Genomic DNA, 13,123 nt, shown 5'->3' with positions numbered 1-13,123 from the left:
AGATCCTTGCAACATGGGGCCGTGTATTATCATGCTGCAACAGGAGGTGATGGTCGTAGAATGGCACAACAATGGGCCTCGGGATCTCGTCACGGTATCTCTGTAAAGGCACTGTAAAAAAAATAAAGGCACCTGTGTTCGTTGTCACAACCCACACAATGCCATACACGCTGTCTGCCATCTGCCCTGTACAGTGAAAACCGGGAGATATCCGTGAAGAGAACACCTCTTAAAAGTGCCAGACGACATTGAATGTGAGCATTTGCCCACTCAAGTCGGTTACGACGACAAACTGCAGTCAGGCCGAGACCGATGAGGAGGACAAGCATGCAGATGAGCTTTTCTGAGAAGGGTTCTGACAGTTTGAGCAGAAATTCTTTGGTTATGGAAACCGATTGTTGCAGCAGCTGTTCGGGTGGTTGGTCTCAGACAATCTTGGAGGTGAAGATGCTGGATGTGCAGGTCCTGGGCTTGTGTGGTTACACGTAGTCTCAGGTTATGAGGCCGGTTGGATGTACTGCCAAATTCTCTGAAACGCCTTTGGAGATGGCTTATGGTAGAGAAATAACCTTTTAATTCACGGGCACCCTTTCTGGTGGACATTCCTGCAGTCAGCATGCCGATCGCACGCTCCCTCAAACTTGCGACATTTGTGACATTGTGCTGTGTGATAAAACTCCACATTTTAGAGTGGCCTTTTATTGTGGCCAGCCTGAGGCACACCTGTGCAATAATCATGCTTGATATGCCACACCTGTGAGGTGGATGGATTATCTCGGCAAAGAAGAAGTGCTCACTAACACAGATTCTGATAGATTTGTGAACAATATTTGAGAGAAATAGGCCTTTTGTGTACATAGAAAAAGTCTTAGATCTTCGAGTTCAGCTCATGAAAAATTGGGGCAAAAACAAAAGTGTTGCATTTATAATATTGTTCAGTGTACATTAGCCAAATAAAAACATAGATTTATATTCCCCACATCACTAAGAGATACATTAATTTCAAATCTTCTGTGTGAGTAATTATGTAAAGATACATATGTAATGAAATATTTACTTAATGTTGTTTAAAATGCATGCGCTTCTAACTTTGTGGTAACCATTTTTTTTTCGGAAGAGCCACATATACATGGCAGATTTAGGTATACAGACAGACAGATATATATATATATATATATATATATATATATATATATATATATATATATATATATATATATATATATATATATATATATATATATATATATATATAATTTTTTTTTTTTTTTTTTTTTTTTTTAGATATATATTTTATACTTATATAAAATTAATGTTAACTGCCGCGCTGTAGCTTTTATCAAGAAAAAGCAGCTGAATCACAGACAGCAGAATGTGACTTGTGCACATGGGGACTCTTATTTTTACCCTGTATAGTGCACTGCACGTTTCTAGAAGGTGTTTGCGTAAAAACAGCGCCGCTTGCTCAATGTCAGTGGTGCTTACTTATATCATTCCACGCCCCTTTACAGTGTTTTAGTGCATCAACATAGTGCAAGATTTGCGCATATATGTAGCAGGAAAAAAAAAAAATATATATATATATATACATCACGATTATAAACATACAACTATGTTTAAGAATAGTTATGATTATAGTTTTCTTTTAAATCGTGTTCTGTTTTAAAGAATTTGTCACCGTCTTTATGTGAAATAATATAAAGAGGTTGAATTTTGGTTTTATTCTCTATATGAACTGGTACACTTGAAGTTGTTTGGGTTGGAGAATATGGCGCTGTGCTCGAGGTTTTCATATGCACAGAAATCTCTATGGACATGTTTATCTTCCACCCGGGTAAGAGGAGCATTCTGACAGATTGTATTTATTTATTTATTGTAACATAATAGATTTAAAGGCTTGCTGTCGATAATCATGACACTGAACTTCTCTGAAGCAGAGGCGCCCAAACTTTCTCAAATGAAGGGCAATAAATGAAGCTTGTTTGTGGGCTGTAATTAACTGTTGCATTATATAAACATTATATTACAATTAAAGTGGCTATAGTTCCCTTCATGTGTGATATGATAATATTTAGAAATAAATAGAAAACATTACTGTTCTCTGCTTAACTAATGCATTTTAAAAGTTCTATTCTAATAAACATTAAGCATTAAGAAACAATTCAATTTATAGTACAATAAAGTTGCCAAATACAGCTGAATTACATTTTTATAAAAGCTTATCACTTATGAGTTTGTACCTAATGAGCGAGCCGGTTGTGACAGTGACAAGGGAAAAACTTCCTGAGATGGGACTAGAAAGAAACCTTGAATGGAACCAGATGTAAAATAGAACCCATCCTCATCTGGGTAGCAAGAAATGTCCATTTAACTGTTCACTGATTGCGACTTGAACGCTAAATCTATGGTGATTGTAGTCCTAAGCCATTGTAGAAGACTGTTTATATAAATTACAGACCAAATCCATCTACAAGGTTCTTGAGATTAATGCTCCACAGTAACCTCAAGGATCTTTAGACTGTTCATGGGGAACTCTCTTCAGCAGCAGCGAGCAGTCTTCAGTTGAACAGAACTCCATCCAGAGGTAGGGTGTCAGGATGAATCAAGCATGTCCAGAAAGAAGAAAGGAACAGGATATTTCAGCTATTCACTGATCGCCAATGAAGCCGCTCCTTAGTTTTCAAAAGTTTTTTTTAAATTGGCTGAAGCAGACTTTTTGACAAAGTCAGGATATTATGTAAGTTATTACAAGTCAGTTTCCACTACTTCAGGTTGATCAGACTGAAGGTCTGCTCGCAATGGGAGGTACTGGCAACGGTTTTGCAGCTAAAAAACAAAACGAAAAATATTAAAATGTTATGTTACAAATAAAGATCTGTGCCAATAGCGCCCCCTTTATTTATTTATTTTTGGTTTGTTTGTTTGTTTTGTACTTTTCTCATATATGTCATAACTGACAAAAACGTTGGCCATGTGCCCTAGTTTGGGCTTCTCTTTTCAAAGGGAATATATGCATTTTTTTATTTAAAGTAAATAAAGATGAACTTTTATATAGCTTCAAACAGTTGCAAACTAGGTAAAATTTAATTTCTACTGCTGCTTGATATGGATATGGCATTTTACTTTCTTTCTAACAGTTCTTTGGAAATGGGACGAAGGCTTTGTGGCAAAACAGCCCTTCTTTGCCTCAGGCAGGATTCTTTCCTCAAACGGAAGGGGTGATGCTTCCACCTGGGACTTTTCAAAACAAAGTGGCCTTCATCACAGGAGGAGGTACAGGTCTGGGTAAAGGCATGGCCACTACTCTATCTGCCCTCGGGGCACAGTGTGTGATAGCCAGCAGGTCAGTGATGCACTTATTCACCAGTTTCTTGACATATTTCTGTCAATCTACAGCATGTTTTAGCTTCACAGGAAGCCATAGGGGCTGGTGTATGTCTTGTTTAGTGCATAACCTGAAAGTACTATCAAGATGTATCACTATGTTCTACAGGATTGTGTTTCAGCAATAAAGAAAAAGAAGCGTTTATTTGTCACATAGTGCCCCTGAAGCAGAAAGGGTCTTACTCAAACGCACAACCAACAATTGCACCTTGGAAGTATTAGGGCTTGAGCACCTAACCTTCTGATCATAAACCCAGAACCACTGATCCTCCACCAGTACAAGTATTATATTTATCAAGCTGCTTATCAAAAGGTGGCACTATAATGTTGTGTCTTTTAAAACACATGATTATATCCTGTTCTTATTCCATGATCATTTCTTAATAGCAGCTTTTGGTGCCAAACCATAGAGCTGCATGGTAGGTAAACAATTAAACAAGAAAGCACAAAGAGATTTTTATAAATCAATAACAGTTAAAATCATAAACCATCACATAATAGATTACAATTAGCTAAATGTAACAAATTCATATTAAATGATGTTTGAATAATCCCAATTATATATGCACACATCACAGTACATCACAGGTCTAATAAACCTAGACATTTATAGCAAACATCCAGTCAAGTTTATTTCTATAGCGCTTTTCACAACAGACATTGTCTCAAAGCAGCTTTACAGAAATCAACAGTTAAGTTGAATGGTGTGTATTTATCCCTGATGAGCAGCCGTGGCGACTGTGGCAAGGAAAAACTCCCTTTAGATGTTATGAGGAAGAAACCTTGAGAGGAACCAGACTCAAAAGGGGAACCTACCCTTATTTGGGTGACATCAAGAGTGTGATCATAAATCTTTCAACAATACAGAACACTGGAGAGTGAGAACTAACATGAGTACTGGAGTATAAGAATATAAGTAAATGTTCTTTCTACAGTCTTGTACAGTCTTTATGGTTATAAAACTAGGAGCTTCTGAGCTCAACATTTGTGATCATCACAGATCCAGCATCAGCTTCTCCATGCCAGAGCCTTTAAACCCTCCAGGAGGTCCAATGTCAAACCAATGTCAAAACTTCACACATGTAGCGGGATCCAATTGGCACTGGTACGTCTCTAGATGGTTCAGGATGTTTGGGAGTTCGGCATCTACTTCTTTAAAGGTCCATAATCTTCATGAGGTGGGACGTAACTGGGGCTGGCCAAAGCTCAGGATGCCTCGGGATGGGGAGAAAAAGAGAAGCAGTGGAGAGAAATTAGCGTAGCTGCTGTTATGATATTAACAGCACAAGTTAATAATGTGCATTTGATCATATGTTCTGGATGATGATGTGAGATGTAAGTTATGTGTAGGCTTTGCTAAAAAGATACGTTTTTAATCTGCAAAGCAACATAAGCTTGAGAAACTAACAATATATATATAAAAAAAAACATAACAGCCCAAATAATAAATGTACCAGTTTAAGCATGTAACAACTTTGTGGAAATCTCTCATCCACAGGAGAGGAAAAGGGCATCTATTCAAACGCTATGTTGCCCACACTAAACACACGCTACTAATTAAGCACTGGTGGCAGCTGATCAGTCATATTTCGCCACCAGGCTTTACTACATCAACAGGTCAGATGGGCATTCTTAACAACCACCACCCAGAAGAGTATCACCAGTCAAATCACTGTATGGGGAGAAACTTGTCTATGATACCAAATATCACTACATCTACAAGATTTAGTGTGTAGTATAGTTTAATCATGGGGGTGTGAACTATATTTCGTTGTGAAGAATGATGGGCAATGTGACATAAATATATCTTCAGAACTGTCTAAAATCTTTCATTTGATTCAGAACATCAATTATAATACAGATTTTTATAAACTGGCCAGCTTAACAGTAGTGTTGCATTAAAATAAATATGGAAAACCCCCGTTTAATGATACATTTTGGATAATAATCTTTACTCATTTTGGATAACAATCTTTGGGGGGGGAATAATAATAAGGAAGGGGGAGAAAATGTTGTACATTTTATACATTTACGATTTAAATTAAGAGCTTCACTACAAAATCCAAACCTTTGTCTCGATTTAATGTATGACTTTATTATAAAATGCTGACAAAACCATCTCATTAAAGTGAATTGTAAATTTGCTGACCAGCCCATTTTACTTCCATTCTCTTTTAACCCAAATAATGTCTTTTTGGCATACATTCCCAATGTATATGTTTTTTTTCTTGATGTAATGAAACGTTTTCTTATTGTAGAAAACTGGATGTTCTGAAGCAAACCGCTGAGGAAATCTCACGTCAGACTGGTAATAAGGTAATAACTTGAGATTAATGCAGTACACACAGGAATTGACCTCATCTACATTTGTTGCTAATTATTTTTTACTTCCGTAATTGGCCTGCTCAGAGGGTGTCAGTGCTGATTAGAAGTGGGTATTTTTCCTTCCCGGATTCTCGTCTTATAAGCCTGTTCTGCATTCAAAATCATGCACTTTATGTGATTTGCATTGTTTCTGCTTTATTTTAAATTGTGTAAAAAAAAAAAAAGGACAGTTTTTATCAGTGAATTTGTGCACCTGTAATGCTAAACAATATGCTGCATGTTTCAGGTTCATGCAGTCCAGTGTGATGTGAGGGACCCGGGCTCTGTAAAAGCTGCTGTAGACCAGCTGGTCAACGATGTTGGGCTTCCAGATGTACGTCTGTAAAGTTTGTCCCTTGCCTGACAATCAATTTTGTGTTTTAGACTTAAAATAGTTTTATAACAAAAATGTGAATAGTGTTGAACACAAGTTTTAAAATCCTATGAACCATATGCTCTTTCATACTCAGGTGGTGATCAACAACGCTGCGGGGAATTTCATTTCTCCTTCTGAAAAGCTCTCTGCCAACGCGTGGAGAACCATAACAGACATAGTTCTGAATGGCACAGCCTACATCACGCTGGACATTGGGAAACGTTTAATCAAAGCTGAGAAAGGTTAGAATTATTGTTGCATTAAGATAATTAAGTTGTTGCCAAACTTGATAGTGTATGCAAATTAGTTTGCTTCCTCAAAGTTTATAGCTTGCTCTGGACTTTAATTATTCACAACCTAGTTTTTCACTATTTATAACGTTCTGAAAATTGTTTTTATTGCAATATCCAACCACAAGATGGCAGTAAATAATCAGGGCCCCACTATTATAAGCTCTTGCAGAACCATGATTAATATGAAACATAACAAATACTGCTATGGGATTTAAAGTATTTTATGAAAGATTCTTAATTTCCACTGCCAGTGATTCCCTTACAGTGTAAGATAAAATTTTTATCTTTATTATCACTTCACAGATGCATTTTATGATCATATGTTATTATTACTTAACAGATTAGCAAATTAACTGTATATTTACCATATGTAAGAAAACAAACATATTTCATGTCCATAAAACAGTTTAATTTACTTTAAATTGTAATTGAAATATATAATAAAACAAATGCAGCTTGTGATATTGCTGAAAAATTGCAGAAAGTAGTAAAAAAGTTAATAGAACTCAATTATCTCTGCTACCAGCATTCACACTAGTGACTCCCATGGAACAGTAATTAAAAATGTTAAATAAATGAGGAAAAACAAATCTTATGAAAGGCAGTGAGGGGAGCAGTTATGCAGAATTGTTTTAATTACACAGAAATTGCACTGAAAGGGAGACATAAGTGACACCAGCAGCGTAGCATCAACAGCTGTCAGCCAACCAGTTCCTACTCAGTTCTGTTCCATATGTGATTATTCTACTTCATATTACACATATGCTTTATCATGAAAATGTTTGTATATAGGTACTGCATGGATTCAGGAATAGTGAAATTTGGCTAACTGGACATGTAGATCACTTTAATTTTAATACACAGCTTGCTTGTGTTTGTGGTTACCTACAGTATGATGCATAGTGAGAATTATTGCTATAAGTACAGGCCACCATAATCATACACTTTAATTTTTTGTTTGTTGTTGATAGAGGTGTATCAGTTCAGTATCCAAGAATAAAACAGATCAGAACATTTTGATTAAAATCTTTTGTACAGGTAAAGTGGTACAGCCCTGTGTGATTATTCTGACCTTTTCCTTTCTTGGAATTATAGAAAATGCAATTTTCTTATTAAAAATAATTGCTAATCTCTGTTACTTGTTTGTTCTGCTGGTCAGCTTTTGAATACTGGAACATGTTCCAGTGATGCATACTTTGGATTTGATTTGTTGCTTTTGATCCAATCCTTTTTTTTTTTTTTTCTTTCTTTTGTTTAATTTGTGTTTGCGAATTTGGTGTTTTCAGGTGCTGCTTTTCTGGCCATCACTACCATCTATGCTGAGAGTGGATCTGGATTTGTTGTGCCCAGTGCGTCTGCTAAAGCAGGAGTGGAGGCACTGTTCAAGTAGGTAAACCATCTCAAGTAATGTTGATGTCTTTTTCCTTATACTTTCATTAACAACCAAATAGCATAAGAATGTAGTAAACAACAAGTAGTACAAAATAATTCATAAGAATAAACAAAACAGTGTATTGGTGTGTGTAGACCTCTTAAAAATGTGTCGGTTTAAACCTTCATACAAACTCTATCATTACAATCCACTTTTTGTCTGCATCCAGCTTTTAATTGAATGCCCTCATTTCCTATATACATTGGCACTAAATATGCAGCAATGAAGGCTTATAAGTTCCCATTCTATCCAATGTTCTATGGTTTATCTAAACCATAAAATCACTTGCAGCTTATGTTGTATTTAAAGCTTATTCATTAAGTCATGTTATCACTGTACACACACCGTCGTTAGTTATTAGTTCCTTTTATTGTGGTGCCCTGTAGGGTCTGATAGCGAGAACTGCTATTTTTAACATTGTAATTCAGCATGTGTGAAAAAAGAGAATAGAGTCTCAGAATTAAAATCAAAGGCTACAAATGGTCTTTAAATAGTCATGCCCATTTAATTGTGTATAAAAATGACACAGTTGGGTATTGAATGCTACCAAACAAATGATAATTTTTCATCAGTATATTTATTTATAGTGTTGTAAAAATCTAAAGACCTGTGAAAGACTGGGTCATTTTCCAAACAGCAGCACATTCATAGAATGAGTAGTTGGCTTTTTATTGGCTCGATTGCGGTTAATATTTACCTATGAACTGTTGAGAATGGCTCACACCTATGAGCACAGGAACTAGATTATTTGTGTAGGTAAAGTAACCAGCGAGCATTTCCTGATTTGGTATCATTTTAAGTATGTGTCACAATGCCACAATATGTTTATTAGGATAATCAGACACAAAATTTGTAGGTTTTTTTTATTAGAAATTTTGAATCGGGTTGTCTTCAGAAAGCATGTGCATAACTAAAAGATAATGCTGAATTACTTGAATAAGATTCTTTGAGTTCGTGTCCATGGAATACAAATACATCATGAATTGAAGGCTTACTGAGAACATTCACATATGTATGCATTTTCAGTAGTACATCCAGTTCTCTTGTAGTTTGCTAAACAGCCTTTATTATGTAAAGATATTTAAACTATCTTTGTCATATATGCTGTAATAGATTATTCAGATTTTCATTTCCAGAGAGAATATGATGATCAGCCCTTTTCGGATTACTTTATCGTTATAAAAAAAGTCTCCTTCACTCCAATGTTGAATTCTGTGCTTGTTTTGATGGCTGTGGTATTTTCCCCACCCCGTGTGTACTGGCGGCAGAGCGGATATCACTGTGATTAATAGTGATCTTAATCATTGCATCTGCTTTCTCTGCCTGACAGTCCTTTTAGATTTAAGTTACATTTAGATTGAGGTGAGAGAGAAAAAAAAAATATTTTGTTGCAGCAAAACAATAAACAGAAAAAAAAAATGACAAGAGGACAAACAACACACAGTGAACACAATTGACAGTGACATGTTGCCCCATGGTTGGATTAGTCTGGAGCTGAAAGTGCTCCTCTGCATGATAAGGTATTCATGAAGGTAGTGAGAGACTTTGTTCATAATGAGTAGCCTTTTACTCAGCTTCCTGTCCTGGAAACCTGATTCCAGGGAGTCCAGATTGGTCCCAATGACCTGTCCAGCTTTTCTTGTCAGTTTGTTAGACGTCTCTCTTGCTTTGATGACACTGCTGCAAGTGTACCACATGCCAATCTGTGGTCTCCATGCAGCCATGCAGAATATTAAATGCTTCAGGGGTCCAGTTCCTAAATATTCTTTTGAGTGGGAAATGTTGGACAGCTGGACATGAGCAGAACCAGAAATGGATTCAAACCATATTTTATAATATGGATTATTGAATGCAACCACATTATATAGACAAAAGTATTAGGACAACTGATACACCTAATACTAGAATTCATTCTCCCTTGACTTGAACTACAAGACTTAAACATGGTCCATGTGCTCCTGTGCACAATGCAAAGTCCTTTAACATATGGTTTACATGGGTTAGAGACGGTAGATCTTGAGTGGTCTGCAATAGAGCACTGACCTCAACCTTATTGAACACTTTTGGGGTGAATTGGAGTGTTGGTGTCCTCACCCTACATCAGTGCCTGACTTTACCAACACCCTTTTGGCTGAATGAACACACGCTTACAAAACCCACATGTTTTAGTGGAGCTTTTTTCCATAAGCGTGGAGGATATTATGTCAGCAAATGTGGACTAAATATCAAATGGGATGTTCAAAAAGTGCATACAAATCTTATGGTCAAACTTTTGTCCATATAGTGTAGTTTAAAACCAAGTGAGAAAGCAAACCTCCAATGTATTGTTGGTCTGCTTAAACTTCATAGTCCCAAAGCTAGGAGATAAAAAAAACAAACAAATGGACTCTTCAGTTATCTTTCTCATCTTACAATTATATTGCACTGGCCTCCTATTTCCTCAGACCCTGTCTAGCATCATACATCCAGTGGATTGGATTCCCCGGTCTAAGAAAGCAGCTTAAACAAATAGATCAGTTTACCTTGGCCTGACCCCCTAAAGCAGCCTGATAAAATTTGTTTTCCGTACCTACTATTGCTTTATGGTCTATTTGAAAAGTGAACGGTATTCTGGAGATAATGGCTGTGTGTGTGTGTGGTTGCGTTAACATGTTTGTTTGAATGTGAGGTGCTGAAGATTATTCAAGCTGTTTTCTTTTGCATCTGCAGGTCTCTGGCAGCAGAGTGGGGAAGATATGGCATGAGATTTAACGTTATTCAGCCAGGGCCAATCAAAACCAAGGTAGTGCATGCAAGAATATGTTTATGTGAAATTGTGCAATTTTTAGTTGAGCCATTAGTCACCCACTGATGGAAATTATTTGATACAGATTCTTGAAGGTCTCACTGACCGTTTGTACCCCTTTAAATTCTGTATTGCTCTTTTATAAAGCAGAGTTTTATATCTCCCGTCATCTGCAAACTGTCTTGATTGCCAAACGATGTGGCATTTTAGGCTAACATATTTTCTTATGAATTCTGAAGGGTGCTTTCAGCCGCCTGGACCCCACAGGCATATTTGAGAAGTCAATGATTGAAAGGATACCAGTGGGTCGGCTTGGTACTCCAGGGGAGATTGCCAATCTGGCTGCCTACCTCTGCAGTGACTATGCCAGTTGGGTATCGGGTGCGGTGAGTATGCTCTGACCTTGTGGGAAAGAACTGCTGTCTCTTCAGACTGCAGCTCACATAACAGCTTCCCTCAGGGCTTCTCCCCTTTCAGCTACAGCATGAGCTAGCCAAATACATAGTACTACCATCTTCTGTGCCCTCTGACAGGAAACACAGTTGTGGGAGGCAGAGAAGGGGTGCACTTTAAGTAGACAATATTGCAGTTGCCAATGTGTCATAGTAAAACCCCACAGTCCTGAAGGTCACTCTTGCGATCCTGTATCTTGTGTGTACATTTCTTTTAGATTATCAGAATGGATGGTGGTGAATATGTGTTTATGGCTGGAGAGTTCAATTCATTAATCAAGGTAGGGTTTTTAATAGATTTGTTAAATATTTCTAAATTGTTGTTTTCTCGTGTTTGCCTTTCTGTGTATTTATTTATTTTGATCTGACAGGTCACACCAGAGCAGTGGGTTATGATGGAGGCCATGATCAGAAGCACAAAGGGTTCTTAATGGCAGATGACCCATTTCACTGCTAACATCTTTGCGATTCATATAATTCATCAAGATGGTCAGCAATTCTTTAACTTAGAATTTACAAATGATGTGAACATTCTAATAGGATCAATAAGCAATACACTATGGCCATTTATTAAAACAATATGGTCGAGTTGGAGTATTTGCAGAAAAGTGGTCATTGGGGGATAAAAAAAAAAACAGAATTTATTCTCAGATTGTTGAGCCTTTTTTTTTCTTCAAAATGTCAATTCACTCTAGATTAATGTAGTTCATATTGTATTTAATTTTATATCGTATCATTGGAAATGATGGTTTAAACACTGAAATGTACTGTTCCTATAAGCAACTTAATACATTTTCTAGAAAAGAAATCCACTAGTTGTTTTTTATTTACAAAAGTATTTACAAATAAATGTGTACATATTCTGAAACTTAATACAATTTTCTTTTCAGCAATGGAATATTAGGGTTTAGTAATACTACAGTATATGGTACTTTAATTGCTTGTCAGTGCCAGTTCATTCACTGTTAAAAAAAAAAAGGGGGGGGAGGGTTGGGTAGTAGTAACATGTTAATCACTTCTTTTTTTTTTTTATTGTTTTATCGTTCATTTCAGATGCACAGGAAAGCTGTGAGCTATTGATTTATTTCTTTGAATTTCTTACAAGAAAACCTAAAAGTTTAAAGTAAAATTAGCACAAGAAATCATGTTAACACATGGTTACATGCTTCTTAATTTTCATGCAGCTTTACTTAATAGAGAACTGTTGACAATGCATAATTATTAGAACACCCAAGAAACAGGGTTTGTGGAACTCATGATTTTTTTTTAGATCATTAATCTCTGACTTGAGCTGTTCAATAAATGCAGTATTGGAGCAGAGAGGCAGGTCTTGTTAATGCTGTTAAATGGCTCTGTCAGTGTTTTTCAGAATATCTCATATTCACCTTATAATCACCTCACATTAATACCCCAAGGATGAACTGAGCTTTCAGTATCTGTGTCCTGTCATAGATGTGTGAGGTGTTTTTTTTTTTGTTTTGGGTAGAACTGAGCACATGTCTTGCAGTAAGTTTTAATTTATTTTTTCCTTTAGAGTTAATTCCTACTGTGGATCTTACAATCTGTCCAAATTCTGTTAGATCCAAGCTATTTAAAGTTCTCTGGGGGTCTGTGGAACAGGGTTGTAGTGGACATCACAAATCGGTGTTATCACAGTCATTATATAATTAAGTCTTCTATAGATATTTTTTAGAAGATTAATCTAAAACTTGATAACTAATAACAAGTAGGTTTGTAATAATGTGAGCTTGAACTTAATGTGGTCTTTTGGTGGAATGTTCACAAAAAAAAAAACACTGGCTCCAATAAAAAGACAATATTATTGTAAACCTTTAAGTGATGCATTAATGTACTTCAGAATTGTTTCAATACTATTCATATGAACAAGTGCTGAAGGAGGTCAAATAAACCTATTATATGGGGTCTCTAGCTATAATTGTTCACATGTTTAGAATTGACTATGTACAGTATATGTAATTGAAAAACAGGTCTTTTAGTAACACGTACTAGTCCATGGACACAAACCACAACACACTA

At 36.3% G+C, this 13,123-nt stretch overlaps 1 protein-coding gene across 1 annotated transcript; it reads left to right on the top strand.

The window, feature by feature from the left end:
• Nucleotides 1-1,513: 1,513 nt before the first annotated feature.
• decr1 (2,4-dienoyl CoA reductase 1, mitochondrial) lies at nt 1,514-11,894 on the top strand. The gene is made up of 10 exons (XM_083547424.1): nt 1,514-1,834; nt 3,138-3,343; nt 5,643-5,700; nt 5,996-6,082; nt 6,219-6,366; nt 7,704-7,803; nt 10,559-10,631; nt 10,874-11,020; nt 11,305-11,367; nt 11,458-11,894. Exons 1-10 carry the CDS (start codon nt 1,769-1,771, stop codon nt 11,515-11,517), a joined length of 1,008 nt encoding a protein of 335 aa, XP_083403550.1. The 5' UTR covers nt 1,514-1,768; the 3' UTR covers nt 11,518-11,894.
• The last annotated feature ends 1,229 nt before the right edge of the window (nt 11,895-13,123 follow it).

Source organism: Silurus aristotelis (assembly GCF_946808225.1).
Source record: "Silurus aristotelis genome assembly, chromosome: 1".
In the NCBI taxonomy this organism is placed as follows: domain Eukaryota; kingdom Metazoa; phylum Chordata; class Actinopteri; order Siluriformes; family Siluridae; genus Silurus; species Silurus aristotelis.
The sequence above is the reverse complement of the archived record's forward strand: the minus strand, read 5'-3'. Positions and strand labels throughout refer to the sequence as shown.

Coding starts and splice junctions, on each gene's coding strand:
- decr1 (XM_083547424.1), top strand. CDS start 1,769: ATGGCGCTGTGCTCGAGGTTTTCATATGCACAGAAATCTCTATGGACA. Junction 6,367..7,703: donor TTTAATCAAAGCTGAGAAAG/GTTAGAATTATT, acceptor TGGTGTTTTCAG/GTGCTGCTTTTCTGGCCATC. Junction 10,632..10,873: donor CAGGGCCAATCAAAACCAAG/GTAGTGCATGCA, acceptor TGAATTCTGAAG/GGTGCTTTCAGCCGCCTGGA.